This window comes from Neophocaena asiaeorientalis, unplaced genomic scaffold, assembly GCF_003031525.2.
Source record: "Neophocaena asiaeorientalis asiaeorientalis breed wild unplaced genomic scaffold, Neophocaena_asiaeorientalis_V1.1 scaffold249, whole genome shotgun sequence".
NCBI lineage: Eukaryota > Metazoa > Chordata > Mammalia > Artiodactyla > Phocoenidae > Neophocaena > Neophocaena asiaeorientalis.
Window position 1 is genome coordinate 1,423,764 of NW_020172625.1, and position 22,612 is coordinate 1,446,375.

Consider the following 22,612-nt stretch of genomic DNA (forward strand, 5'->3'; position numbering starts at 1 on the left):
CATCAGCAGACAAGTAGATTAAAGTTTTACTGAGCTCTGCCCACCAGAGCAACAGCCAGCTCTACCCACCACCAGTCCCTCCCACCAGGAAACTTGCACAAGCCTCTTGGATAGCCTCATCCACCAGAGGGCAGACAGCAGAAGCAAGAACTACAATCCTGCAGCCTGTGGAACAAAAACCACATTCACAGAAAGACAGACAAGATGAAAAGGCAGAGGGCCATGTCCCAGATGAAGGAACAAGATAAAACCCCAGAAAAACAACTAAATGAAGTGGAGATAGGCAACCTTCCAGAAAAAGAATTCAGAATAATGATAGTGAAGATGATCCAGGACCTCGGAAAAACAGTGGAGGCAAAGATAGAGAAGATGCAAGAAACGTTTAACAAAGACCTAGAAGAATTAAAGAACAAACAAACAGGGATGAACAATACAATAACTGAAATGAAAAATACACTAGAAAGAATCAACAGCAGAAGAACGGTAAGTGACCTGAAGACAGAATAGTGGAATTCACTGCTGTGGAACAGAATAAAGAACAAAGAATGCAAAGAAATAAAAACAGCCTAAGAGACCTCTGGGACAACATTAAATGTAACAACATTCACATTATAGGGGTCCCAGAAGAAGAGAGAAAGGACCTGAGAAAATATCTGAAGAGATTACAGTCGAAAACTTCCCTAACATGGGAAAGGAAACAGCCACCCAAGTCCAGGAAGTACAGATAGTCCCAGGCAGGAGAAACCCAAAGAGAAACACGCCGAGACACATAGTAATCAAACTGACAAAAATAAAAGACAAAGAAAAATTACTGAAAGCAACAAGGAAAAAACAACAAATAAAATACAAGGAAACTCCCATAGGGTTAACAGCTGATCTCAGCAGAAACTCTACAAGATAGAAGGGAGTGGCATGATATATTTAAAGTGATGAAGGGGAAGAACCTACAACCAAGATTACCCTGCAGGGATCTCACTCAGATTCGACAGAGAAATCAAAAGCTTTACAGACAAGCAAAAGCTAAGAGAATTCAGCACCACCAAACCAGTTCTGCAACAAATGCTAAAGGAACTTCTCTAAGAGGGGAACACAAGAGAAGAAAAGGACCTACAAAAACAAACCCATAACAATTAACAAAATGATAATAGGAATATACATATCGATAATTACCTTAATTGTGAATGGATTAAATGCTCCAAACAAAAGACACAGGCTCACTGAATGGATACAAAAACAAGACCCGTATATATGCTGTCTATAAGAGACCCACTTCAAACCTAGGGACACATACAGACTGAAAGTGAGGGGAGGGAAAACATATTCCATGCAAATGCAAATCAAAAGAAAGCTGGAGTAGCAATATTCATATCAGATAAAATAGACTTTAAAATAATGAATGTTACAAGAGACAAGGAAGGACACTACACAATGATCAAGGGATCAATCCAAGAAAAAGATATAACAAATATAAACATATATGCACCCAACATAGGAGCACCTCAATACATAAGGCAACTGCTAACGGCTATAAAAGAGGAGATTGACAGTAACACAATAATAGTGGGGGACTTACAACCTCACTTACACCAAGTGAGGTTGTTCTGTTTGGACAGGTCATCCAAACAGAAAATTAATAAGGAAACACAAGCTTCAAATGACACAATAGACCAGATAGATTTAATTGATATTTATAGGACATTCCATCCAAAAACAGCAGATTACACTTTCTTCTCAAGTGTGCACGGAACATTCTCCAGGAGAGATCACATCTTGGGTCACAAATCAAGCCTCAGTAAATTTAAAAAAATTGAAATCGTATCAAGCATCTTTTCTGACCACAACCCTATGAGATTAGAAATCAATTACAGGGGGAAGAAAACGTAAAAAACATAAACACACAGAGGCTAAACAAAACGTTACTAAATGACCAAGAGACCACTGAAGAAAACAAAAAATACCTAGAGACAGGGCTTCCTTGGTGGTGCAGTGGTTGAGAGTCCGCCTGCCAATGCAGGGGACACGGGTTTGTGCCCCAGTCCGGGAAGATCCCACATGCCGCGGAGTGGCTGGGCCCGTGAGCCATGGCTGCTGAGCCTGAGTGTCCAGAGCCTGTGCTCCGCAACGGGAGAGGCCACAACAGTGAGAGGCCCGTGTACCGAAAAAAAAAAACAAAAAACAAAACAAAACAAAACCTAGAGACAAATGACAATGAAAACATGATGATCCAAAACCTATGGGATGCAGCAAAAGCAGTTCTAAGAGCGAAGTTTATAGGAATACAAGCCTACCTCAAGAAACAAGAAAAATGTGAAATAAACAATCTAACCTTACACCTAAAGGAACTAGAGAAAGAAGAACAAAGAAAACCCAAAGTTAGTAGAAGGAAAGAAATCATAAAGATCAGAGCAGAAATAAATGAAATAGAAACAAAGAAAACAATAGCAAAGATCAATAAAACTAAAAGCTGGTTCTTCGAGAAGATAAACAAAATTGATAAACCATTAGCCAGACTCATCAAGAAAAAGAGGGAGAGGACTCCAATCAATAAAATTAGAAATGAAAAAGGAGAAGTTACAACAGACACCACAGAAATACAAAGCATCCTCACAGACTATTACAAGCAACTCTATGCCAATAACATGGACAACCTGGAAGAAATGGACAAATTGTTAGAAAGGTATAACCTTCCAAGACTGAACCAGGAAGAAATAGAAAATATGAACAGACCAATCACAAGTAATGAAATTGAAACTGTGATTGAAAATCTTCCAACAAACAAAAGTCCAGGACTAGACGCTTCACAGGTGAATTCGATCAAACATTTAGAGAAGAGCTAACACCCATCCTTCTCAACCTCTTCCAAAAAAACTGCAGAGGAAGGAACACTCCCAAACTCATTCTACGAGGCCACCATCACCCTGATACCAAAACCAGACAAAAATACTACAAAAAAAGAAAATTACAGACCAATACCACTGATGAATATAGATGCAAAAATCCTCAACAAAATACTAGCAAACAGAATCCAACAACACATTAAAAGAATTATATACCATGATCGAGTGGGATTTATCCCAGGGATGCAAGGATTCTTCAATATATGCAAATAAATCAATGTGACATACCATATTAATAAATTGAAGAAAATCATATGATCATCTCAATAGATGCAGAAAAAACTTTTGACAAAATTCTACACCCATTTATGATAAAAACTGTCCAGAAAGTGGGCACAGAGGGAACCTACCTCAACATAATAAAGGCCACATAAGACAAACCCACAGCAGACGTCATTCTTAATGGTGAAAAACTGAAAGCATTTCCTCTAAGATCAGGAACAAGACAAGGATGTCCACTCTCGCCACTATTATTCAACACAGTCTTGGAAGTCCTAGCCGTGGCAATCAGAGAAGAAAAAGAAATAAAAGGAATACAAATTGGAAAAGAAGAAGTAAAACAGTCACTGTTTGCAGATGATGTGATACTATACATACAGAATGCTAAAGATGCCATCAGAAAACTACTAGAGCTAATCAATGAATTTGGTAAAGGTGCAGGATACAAAATTAATGCACAGAAATCTCTTGCATTCCTATACACTAATGATGAAAAATCTGAAAGAGAAATTATGGAAACACTCCCATTTACCACTGCAACAAAAAGAATAAAATACCTAGGAATAAACCTACCTAGGGAGACAAAAGACCTGTATGCAGAAAACTGTAAGACACTGATGAAAGAAATTAAAGATGATACAAACAGATGGAGAGATATACCTGTTCCTGGACTGGAAGGGTCAATATTGTGAAAATGACTATACTATGCAAAGCAATCTACATACTCAATGCAATCCCTATCAAATTACCAATGGCATTTTTTTTTACAGAACTAGAACAAAAAAAAAAATCTTAAAATTGTATGGAGAATAGCCAGAGCAGTCTTGAGGGAAAAAAAGGTAGCTGGAGAAATCCGACTCCCTGACTTCAGACTGTACTACAAAGCTACAGTAATGAAGACAATATGGTACTGGCACAAAAACAGAAATATAGATCAACAGAACAGGATAGAAAGCCCAGAGATAAACCCATGCACATATGGTCACCTTACTTCTGAAAAAGCAGGCAAGAATATACAATTGAGAAAAGACAGCCTCTTCAATAAGTGGTGCTGGGAAAACTGGACAGCTACATGTAAAAGAATAAAATTAGAACACTCCCTAACACCATACACAAAAATAAACTCAAAATGGATTAAAGACCTAAATGTAAGGCCAGACACTATAAAACTCTTAGAGGAAAACATAGGAAGAACACTCTTTGACATAAATCACAGCAAGATCTTTTTTGATCCACCTCCTAGAGTAATGGAAATAAAAACAAAAATATGGGACCTAATGAAACTTAAAAACGTTTGCACAGCAAAGGAAACCATAAACAAGACGAAAAGACAACCCTCAGAATAGGAGGAAATATTTGCAAATGAATCAACGGACAAAGAATTAATCTCCAAAATATATAAACAGCTCATGCAGCTCAATATTAAAAAAACAAACAACCCAGTCAAAAAATGGGCAGGAAACCAAAATAGACATTTCTCCCAAGAAGACATACACATGGCCAAGAAGCACATGAAAAGCTGCTCAACATCACTAATCATTAGAGAAATGCAAATCAAAACTATAATGAGGTATCACCTCATACCAGTTAGAATGGGCATCATCAGAAATTCTACAAACAACAAATGCTGGAGAGGGTGTGGAGAAAAGGGAACCCTCTTTCCTGGTGGGTGGGAATGTAAATTGATAACAGCCACTATACAGAACAGTATGGAGGTTCCTTAAAAAGCTAAAAATAGAACTATCATACGACCCAGCAATCCCACTACTGGGCTTCTACTGAGAGAAAACCATAATTCAAAGAGTCATGTACCAGAATGTTCATTGCAGCTCTACTTACAATAGCCAGGTCATGGAAGCAAGCTAAATGCCCATCAACAGACGAATGGATAAAGAAAATGTGGTACATATACACAATGGAATATTACTCGGCCATAAAAAGGAACAAAAATGGGTCATTTGCAGAGATGTGGATGGATCTAGAGACTGTCATGCAGAGTGAAGTAAGTCAGAAAGTGAAAAACAAATATCATATATTAACGCATACATGTGGAACCTAGAAAAATGGTACAGATGAACCGGTGTGCAGGGCAGAAATAGAGACACAGATGTAGAGAACAAATGTATGGACACCAAGTGGGGAAAGTGGTGGTGGTGGGTGGTGGTGGTGGTGGTGGGATGAAGTGGGAGATTGGGATTGACATGTATACGCTGATGTGTATAAAATGGATGACTAATAAGAACCTGCTGTATAAAAAAATTCTAAATTTCTCAGCCATCCTGAAACCCACCAACGTTCCTCCCAAAAGGATCTCAACAATTTTATAATGCTATGTGTCAAGACGGGGGCGAGGAAGGGGGCCCAGCTCAAGGCTCAGAAGTGCCTCTTGAATCGGACCAGCTGGGATTTTACAGTGGTTCAACTGGCCCAAATCCCCACACTGAGACTGTTACTGCTTCTTTAGATACACCTAACACACTTTCACCCCTCGGGGCCTCTGGGCAGCAGCAGAGACGAGAAGCACCACCTCATTTGGTAGTGGTTACACTATAGTTCTGGGTGCAACTGCTGGTTAACTAAGTGGTAACTCTACAGTACCTGAAAACGGGATGGTACCACTTCCCTCAAGGAACCTCTCCATCCCCACAGGTTCATATGGTACTTGTAGGTATCCAGTTTATTTGATTAATCCTATGGCCTTGTTATTCAGTCACTGCTTGAAACAGACCTAACTTTTACCTTCAAGTACACCAGGGTTCTTGGTCAACAAGACTTGCCAGTCAACAACTATTTGCAGAACACACACAAGTACACAGAATTTTATGGTAATTGATATTTATACCTTCAGCTCTCAAGGAACTCAAAGTCTAATTTGCCTTGCCTCCCTTATTAATCAGTCAGATACTTACTGAGACCACACTGTGTTTGATGCAACATGGAAGTTTAGGGTAGAGTGTGTAGAGAAGTTACAGAAGGAAGGGCCAAGAACATGATCTATCAGGTGGAAAGTGAAGGAAGGGTCAAGGTCAGGCATGTTTAACACTGTGGAGCCAGCAACATGGGGAACAAAGAAGACACACAGGAAACAACAGGGTGACAACTGAGTGTATAGCAGTAAATAACTAAGCAATGGGAGGTCAGTGAAGGGAGAGATCGGCACATGTGTTCATTCATTCACTGAACAAGCATAAACTGTGAGCACCAATTGTGAAGATGAAGCCAGAGAGCCCAGAGAACTGTGCACAGGTAGTAATAAGGTGCACGGGATTAAAATGAATGATGAGGAATGACATACGGGGAGAGGTGAGAACGTACAAGAAGAGTCTGGAACAACTGATGCGTCTGTCTTGCCTTCATAGCTCTAGGGGGTCATGAAAACAGAGGCTCCAAATACCCAGCTTACAGGACAAGAAGCCAACTGAGCAAGCCACTTTTTCCAGAAACACAAAAGACCACACTTCTTTCCTTTCAGCCTTTGAAGTTTGGCACGTCTTTTCCTAACATGCTCAAATTTTGAGCATCTAGGTTTGCACATAAGACGACTTCTTCTTTCCAAGGCAACAAAAAGAATTGTCTTGCAATCAGTAACAGATGTAGAGAAGACCTGACTGCTGGAGATGCCTCAGCAATCTGCATTTCCATATTAGAAGCTTGAGATTTTAAATTGAAAATACAAAACCCCACCTCATTACCTCTTCCCTTGTCCTAAGAGAAAATGGAAAATACTTTGCAAAAAAGAAAAACAGAACCACCCCACAAGCCGCAGGAACTTGCCAACACTGTCTAGCAGTGCTCAGAGTCCAAAGGGCCAGCGAGGGCCCAGACACACAGTGAGCACAAAGCACAGAGGCGGGTACTCACGGTTTTCCTCCTGGAATGCCTGTCAGGTTTGGAGGTATTGCTGGCACACGCATATGATGGTGTGGGTCAAATCCAACCTAAAATTTTTCCCAAGCAAGACAACAAAAACAAACATGGTTACATCGACTCATTTCATCCTACTCAGTATCTTTCCAAATCCTAGGAGAATAGATGCTTTAAAAATGTGATTTCAGAGATAAATACACAAGTACTGATTGATGAAATGATAGGATGTTCATGATTTCACGGTAACATACTTGGGGGTGCAACAAACATGAAAAAAACAGTATTATTATTGAAGCTCATGATGGAAATGAAGGCTTCACTATATTTACTATATTATTTACTCTACTTCTGTAGGTTTAAAAATTTCTTTTAAAAAAGGAACATAAAACAAAATAATTCCCTCACCTTACAAAAGAAAATGAATCTCACAATACAGTTACATGCAGTTTAATTTATAAATACACACAGGTCCCTCTATAAATCCCTCAAATTTCATAAACTTCCTTAAAAAATAAAAATACATGTGGCAACCCTCTGCACTCTGGAACACTTTTATGCTGTAAAAGCGCACCAACATACCACTGGCGATCTCCCGTAGGCCGCGGCCGCGGCTGCAGCGGCCGCGGCGGCGCTCATCTGCGGGGAGATGTTGTGCAGCCCCGCGTAGGCAGCTCCGGGGCTGGTCAGCTCCCCATTCATCCCAGCGTGCGGCACGATCCCAAAGGGGGTCGGATATGGACAAGGTACTGCCATTGGGGTCCTCAAGCTCGAGGCTACAGACCCAAATGGAAGGAAGGAGAAAAACCAATGATACACACGTGAGACAATCATGAAGTACAATGAGTATCAGGAGCAACACGTTCTTACGTATGTTAAAAAGTAGGATCTATAGTTCAAATAAGCGTATTTTAATATTCTCAAGGGTCATTCACGCCTTCATCAGGGTTCATGTCTTCCCCTTATTTTACTGAACACCTACTATGTGTCAGACATGGCAAGTGCCAGGCGCTCGATTTGGATCACAGAACTTACAGCCAGTCGACGCCAGTCGTTAGTACTCTTAATGTATTACACTCTTTAAATTGCTTTGATTTCTTTAAAAACAGGAAGCATAAATAAGTAGAGAAACTTTTTTCTCACTAACCCAAGGGGTCGACTCCTGGCGGTTTTCCGGGGACAGGCCTCAATCCGGGAGTGGAATTACTGCCTGGGGTGGGTGCATCGCTTCGTGGAGTAGGGGTATTGGACTTCGACACAGGAGTGGTAGATTTTTCATTCTAACAAGAGATGCAATGGAATATACACTGCTAGTTAGAACACAATTTTAACAATTATGTTAAACATTTGAAAAGGTAGAGTAAAAGAAAAGGACAAAGAAATGGAAAAGATTCTTTAGCATGGGCCTCTCTTTTCATTAGTTAAAAAGAGCTATCAAAGAAACAAAAAGTGTTTCCTGAGACCACAAAACCAATGTTCAAGAGGACATAAATCAAAGCTGAACTTGGGGCAGAGCAGACCATTTCCAGGAAACTGGTCTGAGTTACACAGACACTGACAAATCATGACGTCCCGATGTGACTGGCCACTTGCTGGCTGCTTTAATACTGAGTGGTTTGAGTTGGGTTCCTGATGGATTGTTCGTGCCACAAGAGGCTCCCCTGGTTAACAGGTCCCATTAAAAAAGATCCAAGCCTGAATTATCACAAGAGATCAGCACAGAGGAGCTGCCATTACAAGGCCGGAAGGCCAAGAGAAAACAGCAGAAAAAAACTTTATCCAGCCCTGTGCCAGACACATTCTCCAAAACTGCAGACAAACTGAGGAATTTTCTTTCCCTCAGCTGTGAATTCAAAAGGTTATTTGAAAATGGAATTCGTCTTTTTTTTTTTTTTTAATGCTATGTTACAGGGACACAACTGGTGAGGAAAAAGGAAGGCACACTACATAAAAATGCAGTTAACTACACAGCCACAGAGGAAGGGGGTATGGGGAGATTACCCTGACTTGCAAGCAGTTTTATTTGTGCATTTCTGATTTGTGGTGTGAGTCAAGGTAGACTTTTATAAATGACAGATTATTAGACAGGAAGGGAAAATTATTGCAATCATATATAGCTTGGTAATTCCAACAAAGCTAGCAACAAAATCACATCCAAGCCAAAAACTAAATTTACCATAAACCATAGGTGACAAAACCATCTCTGTAACCCCAGTATATATTTCTTTATCTTCGCTGAGACTCGTTTCACTCAATTTCCTCATGTCCCTCCCCCATCCTTGCAAAAAGACTCACAAACCAAACATCCATCACCAACGAAGTCAGTGAACCTGCTCTGTTCCAAAAGTACTTTTGTCAATTCAGCTTGAATACTGAACATACATATATGCTTGGTGGTAAAAGTCCTATGGAAAAATACAAAAATTTTAAAATAATTTAACCTAACCATCTGGAAACGGGCAACGCTAAGAAAGATGGTGAGGAACTGCTTACAAGGCTAAGTTCTTTGGATTTGGAGGAAGGAGTACTGCTGGAGGATGCGATCGAGGCTGGACTGATGGGGGCATCTTTCTTGAGAAGGCGTGTCTTGTCCAGACCATTCTCTCTTGGGGAATGTGCAGGGCTCCCTCGAGGTGAGGATGGATCCTACAAAGGAACATCAAGGGTATCAAACGCAGCACAGCGCGTTCACAGTGCTAGAGCACTTGGTGTGGACGTTTCTAGCCAAAAGTCTTCAACAGCTTAGAAGCAAAAAATGTTCTGGAATAGATCATAAGATTCATCAAATTGCTGAAGAAAATATTCAGTATAGAGGTCAATGAAAATACAAAATTTACAGTACTTATTTAAAACAGAAACAAAAATCAAAACTCTACAAATTTGCAGGTCACTTGCCAAGGTGTGTGCATTCATGGTGGTAACAACACATTTGCACTCCACAGAGTAGAGGAGCAATAAAAAAGGATCAGTAATATCAAGTTTTCAGGTAAATAAAACGTGGACCCCCTCAGAAATTAAGGAAACACTGTGGATACTAGTTGTTGGGACACTAATCATTGTTATAACTGGTTAAGAGCAGGAAGTCAAATAAGCCACAAACATACCTCATTGGAAACGTCAACCACCAAGTTGTCATCACTCTTCTCACCATCGCTGTCCTGCATTGACAATTGAGAAGCATTATCTCCTCCCCCGGCCAAAAAAAGAAAAACAAACAAAAAAGGCAGCCAGATTTACCCTACGTAAGTCCAGAGTCACTAACTCCTCACATTTTATAAAAATGAACTGCACCAAACAGTGCTAAACACTCTACAGTGAACTGTGTTCTTTAATCTTCATGACGATGTTATGAGGTAGGTAACAGGAAAAGGATGATTCCATAGTAGTTTATAAAATTGAAGTTTATGGCTTATTACTCTAGTATCAGGTGCCAACTGGCAGGCCCACGCTACGTAATCCAGCCTACAGAAGGGTGGGATTTGTTCTGTCAGTGTCTTTCAAAGACTGGATAAAGAGCCACAATTTTTAAATTGGGAGGTTTCACATGAAATTTCAAGTTCTCAGCTTCTTTCGTAGGCCTGCAGTCTTGCAGGGCACCACCAGAGGAAGTGGGGTGGAGTCAGCCTGCCTCCACACCAGTGAGTCCCATCCCACTTGCTCCCTTCACTGTGTGATCTGAAGAACCAGCCACCAAAGGAAAATGAGCTTCAACTCATGCCAGGGACACATCTGGATGTTTCTGCAAGTTATATTCCACAAAACGTGCTACATTCCTCAGCAGAGGAGGTCATCTAGACATTTTAACAGGTTGTCTGTGATTTTACCTTTTTCCTTAACATTTCTAGCTGGCCACAGAAAATTCGACCACCTTGAAATTTATGGAGGGAAGTAAACACATCTAATAGAAATAATATGGAACACAAGTCTTCTATCGGTTGCAGGATAAAGGACTGTTCGGCGGCTCACAGACACATGTGCACTCACTTGCAAACACAGACCTTCAGCCAGCCACTTGAGACACAGCTAGAACTGCAATAATTATTTTCCTCTCCTAGGATGTCGTTATCTTGTGTTCTAGTTTTGGTTGGTAATAGTAAGAGGGTAAAAAGGCCGCTGATTAAAAAGCAAGGTAAACTGCCTCCCCCAAAGCAAAGGTGAGTGAACCTACATAACGAGCTGCGATCTCCTTTTCTTCAGTTTTCTGCTTTTTGCTATCAGAGGAGTAGTCTGTGGAGTTTCTGTGCTTCTCAGCACCTCGGAAACTGGCTGACGGGGATACCGAAGAGCTCTGGAATTAGAAAGGGAAGTGGGATTGAGAGATGACCAGCCATTCAACAACGTCATTTTTTTTTCTTTTTTTTTGCGGTATGCGGGCCTCTCACTGTTGTGGCCTCTCCCGTTGCAGAGCACAAGCTCCGGACACGCAGGCTCAGCGGCCATGGCTCACGGGCCCAGCCGCTCTGCGGCATGTGGGATCTTCCCGGACCGGGGCACGAACATGTGTCCCCTGCATCGGCAGGCGGACTCTCAACCACTGTGCCACCAGAAAAGCCCAACAATGTCATTTTTTTAATCACTTGAGACTTTATTTCCTTTTCATTCTTTAGTACACGCTCACAGAGCTGTTAAGAGGAGACAGCAGAAAGGGGAGGAGGTGAAACGAAGATGAGAACAAAGGTATAGAGAAAAAAGAAAAGGGGAAAAATGAAAGAATAAGACAGAAGAAGTAGAGATGGGACAGAGGGAGCAGAGGAATAAAAAGAGGGGGCAGGGAATAGGTTAAACGCAAAAGGCAAAGGGAGTTTGGTCTAAAGGAGAAGTTCATATTTTATCGAGAGAGGAAGCAGATACAAGAGAAAGAGGAGAAAGACAAGGCAGCCCCCCGCCCACCCTTAATTTGCCAGCTGATGAGAAGCCAGTATTTCAAGCCTCTAGAGAGAAACTGAATAAATTAGAGTCCACCTTGAGAGATAGTCACTAACTCTTCAGTGAAAAAAGAGGGGTACTCCTTGGGGATTTAAGCACCCAAATATGGTGACACAAAGGCCATACTTACAGAATTTTGCTTTAGTCCCGCAACTTAAGGGCCTGGGAGATGCAGAGTGGCAGGTAAAACAACAACAACACGACAACAACAAAACCACACCTACAAAAATGCACTTTATTATTTTTCCGACTCCTAGAGTTTCCATGATCTGCTCTTTTCTTTAACCTCTGGAAATCCAGGAACCCCATTAGGGCCAGGGAATAGAAAGATGGTGCCCCCTCTTAGAATCACAGTTGGGGGTGATCTGTTTGGGCTCAGGCCATGTCTGTCATCTCTGCTCTTCCAAAGAGCTCTCAGCTGGAGGAGTACCACACACAGAAAACAAACAGCAGTGACAGAGAAATTCTCTGAAGCACAGAGAATGAGTCTGCCACCGAGGTCAGGTGGTTACTGGGCACAGTGAGATGATAGGACAGCTTAAAACCATAGATGAAGAAGAGAGCACTGATGAAAACTGTCACTAACTTCAAGGATTGGCTAGTGACTCAGTCCCACACAGACCAAGGAGAAGCTCTAAACTACAGGGGAGGTATACGGAGAGGGTGCAGGGCTGACCTGTTGAGGGTGAACTGAAGGCCTGAAGAGCCAAGTCCCTCAGGGGGGGTTCCGGGGCAGCACTCCCGAGTACTAGAGTAACCCAGGTGGGGTGGGAAAGGGCTGACCTTGGAGGGCGGAGGCAAGGAAACTTGGAGAGATGGGGAAAAAGTTCTAGGAAGAACGAAGCATCACCACCAGAATCTCTGCCTGGCATCCAAATTAATTCAGACAACTGTTCAGTAAAGCTTTTCCTCATTTAGAGCTTCACTCATCTTATTGGGGCTTCCCTGGTGACGCAGTGGGTGAGAGTCCGCCTGCCGATGCAGGGGACACGGGTTCGTGCCCCGGTCCGGGAAGATCCCACATGCCACAGAGCAGCTAGACCCGTGAGCCATGGCCGCTGAGCCTGCGCGTCCAGAGCCTGTGCTCCGCAGCGGGAGAGGCCACAACAGTGAGAGGCCCGCGTTCCGAGAAAAAAAAAAAAAAAAATTTACCCCTTGTACTTTTTTTCTTTACCTTATTAGTCTGTTAGCAATAATTAACAGTCTTTTTTCCACCCCTGTGTCGGTATAGCTACCAAAAGATCACCCCCTAGTGGTCAGCCGTGGTGATGGCAACTCCTCCACTAGCTCCAAGGCAGGGAGGGGTGCAGGGAGGGAGTTTGGAGGAGGAGGAAGACTGAGAAGGATCAGTTGAGTTCCCACTGAGAGAGGCTGGAAAACCCCAAACGCTTCCTTCCTGTATCAGTCCCTTTAATGTAGGCACCAAGCCCTCTAACTATCCCTACTCAAACATACACTCTTATGTTTGGTGGCAGGAAAGATGGCAGGCGTTATTCATTAAGGCTGCAGACTGAAGCAAAGCACTAGAAGCCAAACAATCTTAAAAAGTGCATTGATTGCTTCTCGACTTTCATATATGTCCGCTGAGTTCCAATCCTCATTCCCAAGCCATAAGACTTGAGTCAATGCTTCTGCTTTGCTTTCCTACCATGACCCAATGCGATCAGGTTTTTACAACCATTACCTCTTTGAAATCATGCACACAAACACCATCTGTGAGCTACTACCTAACATATTTAATGCCAGAGCCTGTATCTAGTTTCTCCCCTCTCCAGTCTATCCTCCACATTTCTGGGATTCATTTCCCAAACAGAGATTCTCACCCTTCCTTAAAAATGACAAATGGTGTCCCATCGTCCATAGGAAAAAAAGACCAAACTTCTGAGTATAGCTGTTTTCCAAAGCCCTTCACTCGCTGCCCCAATCCAGGGCCTGGGCCTCGTCTCAGAGCTCTGGGGCTTGTTGCTCCCTGGTGCGCCATCTATTTTCATTGCATTGGCAGCCTTTCTTCCTGGCTTTCAAGAATGCCCTTTCCCTCAGTATCCTCCTTTTGAAATCCTCCCTCACCATTCTTAAGAACTAGCTCTAAACGTCACTGTTCAAAGCTCTCTGACACTGTCAGGCAGAATTAATCACTCTTTGTTCCCTTAACATTTTGTTCACCCAATGAGCGAGCGCTCCCAATCAAATGACAGCTGTTTGTTTACAAGGTGCTTCCCACTCCAGGCTGTGGGTTCCTGGGGGCGGGGGCACCCACCCAGCACAGTGAGTGGCACAGAACTGCCAGGAATTTTTTTCAAACTTAAATGACTGAACAACCCCTCGGGCTCTCCTCAATCTTAATCCAAGATTCATGTGATACATTCCTTTTCAGAGGGCCTCTTGGCCAAACAAATCCACAGGAAACCGTTCAACCAGGGTAGGACCTGAGGCGTGGCATTCCTGGGATCTGGCAACTTGGCAGCTCTGCCCCCTTCTTCACCTTAATCCTCTACCTCCTTCCACATGCCTTCATCCTACTACTGTGATATTTTACAAAAAGAAGAAAAACTGTGTGTACATGTGTATGATTACTGATACTACACACTTAACGTTATTTTCACTCTGTCTAAAAGGAAAACTGATTTTTTTTAAACATCTTTATTGGAGTATAATTGCTTTACAGTGGTGTGCTAGTTTCTGCTGTATAACAAAGTGAATGAACTATACATATACATACAGCCCCATATCCCCTCCCTCTTGCGTCTCCCTCCCCCACCCCTCTAAGTGGTCACAAAGCACTGAGCTGGTCTCCCTGTGCTGCTATGCAGCTGCTTCCCACTAGCTATTTTACATTTGGTAGTGTGTACATGTCAAGGGGGAAGGGTAAGCTGGGACGAAGTCAGGAAAACTGATTTTTAAATGATGACAAAATACTTCCTTAAAACTTAATACTGAATGGTAATGCTTATTAATTGGCACACATGTACAAAGAGCTTTTTCTTTTTAAGCCGGCTGTTTCAGGCACCGTGGACAGTATTTTACTTGTGAATTTTACTGCAGAACAGAGCTGCACGTTGGAGTTTCCTGGTAGAATGATCAAGTAGTTAATTATCACTAGCATTTAAAGGTTAAGCTGCACAATAGGCACTGGGGCAATCAGCAATGTTCTAATAACATAATTGCTCTAGAATCAAATTGGACTTGGCCCGGACTCTCATCATGAATCTTACAAATTCACCATTCTGCCACTGGAAGGCCATTTGGATCGTTGCTCGACATGTAAACAGTAGGAATTAAATACTGATAAAGTCACGCTTTTACAAGAAAAGCTGATTTTTATTTCCTCTATTGTTACTTTAAAAGCTTAGCTAGGTTAGATATTTCCCTAACTTATTACGTAAGAGACTTACTGGAGCTGCATTATTACTCCTTAGAAATCTACAAACTCAGAAACATTAAACATAGATCCTTCTCATTACACTTTGATCATGTAAATACACTAGCAAATCTGTTATGAACGAAGAGTCACAATCAGAAAGTGGTGGCCGATGTGGAAAGGGCAAAATACCTTAAATGTGAATTGTTGGTAAAAACCTCTCCCAAATAAAGTAATAACCTAGAATTAAAAAACAAAATGTTCTGTATTTTTTAAAAATAAACACGTATTGGGATATTGAAAAAACAAGGTAGATGTCTAATAAAAGATAAAGAGGGAAACAGAGTGAAAATAAGAAAGAAATAATATATATTTATGAATCTTATATGGAAATCCTAATTGCTTTGGTAATAAAAGATAAGCTTTAAAGTCAGTTAATTCCTAACATAAATCATGTTATCTCAAAATAAGAAAAACTCTAGATCCTAGTTTGAAATCCAACCTGGACTTGACTAAGGCTACTGATCAAGTCAGCTGCAAAACGGCTACTCTAACAGTAATTCATTCAGTACAGGAAGTGGTTCGGGTCAGGGACACTCGGGGCGAGTTTGTTTATGGTGGTAGAGGTGGGGAGGATGGAGAAGGCAGGCTTAAAGCCCTGTAAGACCCTTTACTGATGTCATACCCAAAGCCCTCCAGCAATCTAAACGGGTGACCCCACCGTCCCCTTTGCTGTGACTCGTCTGCCACCTCAAGATCAAAGATGACCAGGTATGAGAAAGGGCTCCATAAAGCATTCTCCCGCCCCCAAAGAGGCAGTGCTGTTACAATCAGCTAATTATAACAACAGGTAGCACAGATTTTACCAGCAGGCAAGAGCATCTCTCTGGAGTCCAGACTGCCTGGGCTAAAAATCTTCCACTTAATATCCCTGTAGCCTTGAGGATGTTGCTCAGTCTCAATCAGTGTGGAGTCTGGAGTCAACCAGGCTGCTCTGAGGGCTAAGTGGAAGAAGCCACATAAAGTATAAGGCACAGCCCTGGGCAAATAACGGAGCCCCAGCAATAGCAACTCAGCACTGTGACTGTGTGCTGCACACTACCTCCTCACGCAGCTAGCGTGCATCTTCTGTTTTAAGCCTCACATAAGGACTAATCTAGGTGTTTGGGTAGCACTGCCCCTCAGCACAGATATGCAGATAATCCAGAATAATGGTGCCAATGGGCTGCTATCACCAAAACACATCTCCTTTCAACAATTACAATAAGGCTTTGGTTCAATACTGCAGGCAAGACTATAAATACCACCTCCACGCTGGACTTTCTAACTTGATTTCAAATGCACATCAAACTAACTCTGCTTTCCACTGGCACAGGTGCAGTGCTCAGATGTCCCTGCCCACTTACAAGATCCCAACCGGCAAGAATACGCTCTAAAGGTCGAGCGGACAACCATGATCAAGAACTCTAAAACTGGGGCTTCCCTTGGTGGCGCAGTGGTTGAGAATCTGCCTGCCAATGCAGGGGACACGGGTTCGAGCCCTGGTCTGGGAAGATCCCACATGCCGCGGAGCAACTAGGCCCGTGAGCCACAACTACTGAGCCTGCGCGTCTGGAGCCTGTGCTCCGCAACAAGAGAGGCCGCGATAGTGAGAGGCCCATGCACCGCGATGAAGAGTGGCCTCCACTTGCCGCAACTAGAGAAAGCCCTCGCACAGAAACGAAGACCCAACACAGCCAGTAATAAATAAATAAAATTAAAAAAAAAAAAAAAAAAAACTCTAAAACTCATTGCTCATCAGCTGCGGCCTTCAGACACCCCATCTACCTGGCACCAAAGGGTAAATCCATTTTCAAACAGATAAAAACGATAATGACAGGGCAGAGGGCACCACGAAAATCTGGCCAGGGTGACTGCAAGTTCCGGATTGTCCCCACTTCACACCTGTTGTCCAGGTCTCTTCACTCTCAAAACCAGCCCACTTTAGGAGATGAATATACTGCTACTCTTAACTGTAGTTCTTTCAGTACAGGAATTAGTCTGGGTCAGGGACAATTCAGGGGGTGTTTGTTTATGGCAGTTGGGGCAGGGAAGACAGCGAAGGCAGGCCCAAGAGCCCTGTAGACTCTTTTATTGATGCCATAATCAAAGTCCTCAGTCATCATTTCCTCTGCGAAAGAGTGATATCTAGAAGAGAAATGGATATTGGTGATTTTCTTGAATACAGAAAGGACAAGGTACAGCTGGAGATCAGCCAGGGACCCAGCCCACTCCTCCTTCCAAGCAGAGGGCACTCAGGAGGAGCCCTAGTTTCCTGAGTCACCCGGACTCAATAGTCATTAGTCCTCAGGGCATTTCACGGCTGTGAAACACTTTCAACACGTTCTGAAGGAAAGGTAATATTCTGAATAAACTTCTATACGAAACTAAACATACCACATCCCGGAGCATTTCTGATTAAGGTTTTACTGTATAGCATTACATAAAATGTTTACATTCCTGTTCACAGAGCTCTTTTTATAATAAAGCATTTTAACATTTATTATCTCATTTATAAGGAAATAACCAGGAGAGATGGAGAAAATAATCCTCAATTGGGGAAAATTAAGTATAAAAACTTTAAAATGAAAATTATTTGGTCAAAATGCACACGTCTTACATACTGACTCATAACGCATGCAAATTTATGTAAATTAGCTTAAAATTTATAGCATGCTGGTGGTGAAAAGCCTGAATATGGTAGGGCTCTGAGCCAGTCACTGGTTGTCAGTTTACTGCTCGTTACAGTAAGACTTTTTTTTTTTTAAATAACCTGCTTGATTAAGGAAGTCATTAAAAACACAATCTGTATATAATCCTCACAGAACTTGCTTTTTTCAAATTAACATAAATCAAAATTCACCTTCAAAAATGACTGGGGCTTTCTGAAGACCTGCCCTTGATAAAACAATATTTAAATAATCTCCATATAAAGTAATGAGTCTGTTCTTAATAAATGCTTCACCTTCTATAACATTTTGTGAACAACATGTTCTTTAAAATGGTCTGTTGTCGTCTTTGTCTTACTGCTTCTCTCTGGGTAAGAAAAACTCAGTTCAAGATAAATTTCTTTTGCAGATAGTAATCAAAATTCTATCAAACCAGAGGAATGATTAAGGAGAGAGGAAGTATCTACAATGGTCATGCTATGGGTACCCGAGTCAAAGAGCTATGGGTTCGAGACCAGTCTGTACCATCTGCTCTGTGACCTTGGACAAGTTAATGAACCTCTCCAAGCTTCCATTTCTCCAGTGGATACCGAGGACAACAGGAGTACTTCCTTAGAAGGTGGCTGTGAGGATTAGAGGAGAGTGCGTGTTGTGAAGAACAGTCTGGAGCACCATGAAGAGCTATACCTCTTTGGTTAATGTGGAAAACACGACACAACCCTAGTCCACTTATGGGTAAGTACCCACTAAGTATGAAATACAAAGATGAATGAAATGCACCCCTTGCCCTCCAGTAGGGCTCCATGAGTTAAATATACTTAGAATACACAAAAGTCCTACACACTTTTTTCCTTCATGCAGTATCTACAGCACTTCAATATTTAGTCATTCATGTTTTGCTTCCAAGGCTTCAGTGCTATCTATTACTTGGTCAGGAAAAAATGCCATAATAATTTATCAGGTATCAATAAAATTGATTTTAAATTAGAACATTATCTTAATGTCCTCTTGAGGTTTCTTGACTGTGATTTCCTCTTCCTGGAATAAAGCTGTTGGCTCCACCCCAGAAATTTCATTAAATACAGCTCCTTTAGCTGGCAAGCTAAGCTGCTGGAGCATGATGCTTTGACACTAAAGGTACAGGTTTGCTTCTTACATAGGCACCCGAGCATCCTCTCTTGACAGCCACTGTCTGCATGTGGTCCAAAGTGTGGGTCACATGAGGAAGCAACTGGGGGGGTGAGGGGGGCAAGTACATCCCATGACCACTGATGGAGACAGCCCAAAGCACAGGCTGAATTAATCAAGCAGCCTCACTCCTGATCATCAGAGATGACACAGTATGAACAGTCTCCCAGAAACTGTAATAAAAATTACCAAGTGCGCACAAATGTTGCACAGAAGTCACTTACACATCTTTTAATCTGTCTAATCACCCCAAAGTCACTGCATGCCCTTCAGTCCAATGAATGTCCTCAAAGTTTGCAAGACCTAACATTCCTATGTGCATTTGTCCTCCACCCAGAATTTCCTTCCCCTCATTTCTACAGATTCTGTAAATCTTATATGCAGACATTATGTAAATTATAGTCACATGCACCGGCCACCTTCTTCTGAGATTTCTTTTTTCCGTATAGTACTTATAAAGTATATCCTAAATCATTCATTCTCCTAATGTCTTATAATCAATGTTACTAAGTCTTACTGACAACACATCAGATGTGGTACACTGAGGCTGACTGCCCTAAAAACAAATGGGGGGGAAGCGGCTGGCAAAATTTTCCTTCCTGCATTTCCTGGGAAGGGTGAATTGGCTTTAGACTCATTCTTGTACTGTGATCTGTTCTTGAATCAAAATATCAACATACTTCTAAACAGCTGCTTGGAAAGAAGCTGAAGCAGGGTAGGTGCTCAGAGAAAAAAGTGACTCAGCTTTAAGACTTGGCAAGTTGTATCTTAATGGACCAGAACCCTCATTTTAGTAACTATTAAAATTTATTGGAAAAGAAAATCTTTTCGTGTTGCTCTTTTTTTTCCAGTAAACTGTTTTAATCTATTTGAAAGGCTAAACGTTTTTTTCCCCAAGAGTGTTAACTCCACAGAGCCTCATATATATTCTTATGCATTATCTGTACAAGTATACTCTCTACAATATCAGAGGGTAATTCAGCAGGAACAGAGAGGGAAACAACAGTGTGCCAATATAAAGGTAGGCTTCCTAACAGTTTTAATGTCGCTAGTCAGAAATGCAAACTCTAGGTCTTCTTCATACCACCTCAAAAGGGCAAAACAGTTTCCAGTGTTCACTTAGCCAATTTGGTTACTATCATTCATTAATATATCAAAGTGAATTGTATTCTAGAACAGAACTGACAAACTGAAATATAATGTGAGCCATATATGTATTTAAATTTTTTCTGGTAGCCAGATTTTTACAAAATTTAAAGGAAACAGGTAAGGTGAATTTTAATTGTATATTAATTTAACCCAATGTATCAAAAAGCGTCATGTCAATGTATAATCAATATCAAAATTATTAATGAAACATTTTATTTTTTTAAAGTACTGAGTCTTTAAAATCTGGTTTGCATTTTACACTTACAGCACATCTCAATTTGGACTGGCTACATTTCTGGTGCTCAATAACCACATGTGGTGTCTGGCTACCATATTAGATGACACAGGTCTAAAATTTCTTGAAGTCACAATAGGAATCAACAGGAATTAACACAAGCATCTGACACTTTACAGACACTGTCTACCTTCTCCAATCCAGGCGAAAGTCTCTTTCTCAGAGTGCTGGACACCCCCCACTCTTTCATCCCTCAGTGCAGGCTTCTGCCAAGAACGCCCTTCCCTAGCCTCTGAGCAGCTAGCATCTTTTCACCTTTTATTCCTCAGCTGCTTAGATGCCACCTTCGCAGAAAGATCTTGTCCGTGATGCTATCCAAGGTGATCCCTCCCGGGAATCCCTACCATAGTCCCTTGTTTACTTCCTTCCTAGCATTTCTACCACGGCCACTATTTTGATTATTTGCTAGTCTCTTCTACTTGACTAGAAATTCTACGGAAGACTTGGTCTGCTGTCTCAGTTAAGGGCTGCTGTACAAATGAATGAATACAAAACTTGATCTGCTCATGTATCAATACTCATGTATATGTCTTACTTGTTCCCATAACATCTTTACTATCTAGACAGTAGAGATTATTCACTCCTAAAGGGCATATGCCCTTGGGCTAAGTATTTCTTTGTGTTCTCAGCCCTCCATATGATGACCACCATGGTCAGAAGAACAGCTGGAGTTGGGGGTGGGAGGCCTGGTGCAGGCACATCCAAAGGAGGGAGGGAGGGGGGCAGCCCTCAAAAGTGGTAATTTGGAAAGTGATGTAGTGACAAGACAATTTTCAGGACAATGTTAAAAAGACAGCAAGAGGAAGCAGAGTAAAAAATACAACGGAAACAAAAGTCACAATGGTGCCAGGCAGAGAATATGGTCAAAGGCGGTGCCTCTTCCCTGTTTGCTCCCCAACCAATCAAGGGCACAGGCCCCCTCCCCCAAGGTCAGCACCAGGCTTGACCTCTGGGTGGGCAAGCAAGAAATATTTGTTGTTGTAAATGTATCAAAGCCACCAATTTTTCTTATTCTAAAAGAGATACATCTTCAGCATAAGGGAGACATTTTTCAACCGGCTCCCCTCTTCCTCGGCTCTCATCATGTACTCAGCAGCTGTCTGCAGCCAGGGAGAAACAAATCTTACTCAAGTCTGACCACTGAAAAGGCAGGACCTAAATGAACCCTGCCTCACAGACCCACCAGTGAAGAATGCAGGCGTCAGCAGTTCTTTCTGCGGCCACTCATTCAGAGAACAGTGATCCCTGGGGATCTCCTTGAAATGTTTATCTCCCAAGGAGGTTATGGTCAAGGAAAAAAATGCTTAGCGCTCCCATTTTTTCCTTTTTTTCCGGAGACGAAGTCACCACACACAGGTGATGAAAGAAAAAGCCAAATATAGGGCAGACAGAAAGCATACTTGTTTTTTTAAAAAACAGCTTTACATTGGTTGATTTTTTTTTTTTTTTGCGGTACGTGGGCCTCTCACTGCTGTGGCCTCTCCCGTTGCGGAGCACAGGCTCCGGACGCGCAGGCTCAGCGGCCATGGCTCACGGGCCCAGCCACTCCGCGGCATGTGGGATCTTCCCGGACCGGGGCACGAACCCGTGTCCCCTGCATCGGCAGGCGGACTCTCAACCTCTGCGCCACCAGGGAAGCCCCACTGGTTGACTTTTAAGTCAAAGATGACTATCTCGAGCTTTATGTAAATTTTTAGTACGTAAAGCAACGTAAAGCATATTAATATCAGTCAGTTTAAGAAAGTGACTTCAGTATACTGAGGACTAAAAACAAATGAGACACAGATACTCAGAGACACAATTTCAAATCTGTCCAAAGAAGTGATTTCAAGCAATGGCTTTTATTTGACAACTAGGTCTAAAGATGCAAGGGTTGATCAAATATGTAAAATACTGGAAGAACAAGCATGAGCTAAGCTGAGACTACTCTAGGCTAAACAGGAAAACAGCATTCCACTAACTGGGGCTGAGATGTTGAAAGGGGGTTCAGGTCACAGTCTAATCCCGC

At 42.0% G+C, this 22,612-nt stretch overlaps 1 protein-coding gene across 6 annotated transcripts in view; it reads right to left on the reverse strand.

The window, feature by feature from the left end:
- The window catches only part of LOC112395617 (TLE family member 4, transcriptional corepressor), a 147,562-nt gene that overhangs the window by 15,238 nt on the left and 109,712 nt on the right, over positions 1-22,612 (reverse strand). For all 6 annotated transcript variants that reach the window (XM_024738934.1, XM_024738932.1, XM_024738931.1 and 3 more), the window contains 6 exons: positions 11,149-11,268; positions 10,085-10,138; positions 9,474-9,626; positions 8,128-8,260; positions 7,563-7,756; positions 6,978-7,054 (listed from right to left, as the gene is read on the reverse strand). In XM_024738934.1, coding sequence (XP_024594702.1) covers positions 6,978-7,054; positions 7,563-7,756; positions 8,128-8,260; positions 9,474-9,626; positions 10,085-10,138; positions 11,149-11,268 — 731 coding nt within the window. The remainder of the gene's footprint in view (positions 1-6,977; positions 7,055-7,562; positions 7,757-8,127; positions 8,261-9,473; positions 9,627-10,084; positions 10,139-11,148; positions 11,269-22,612) is intronic.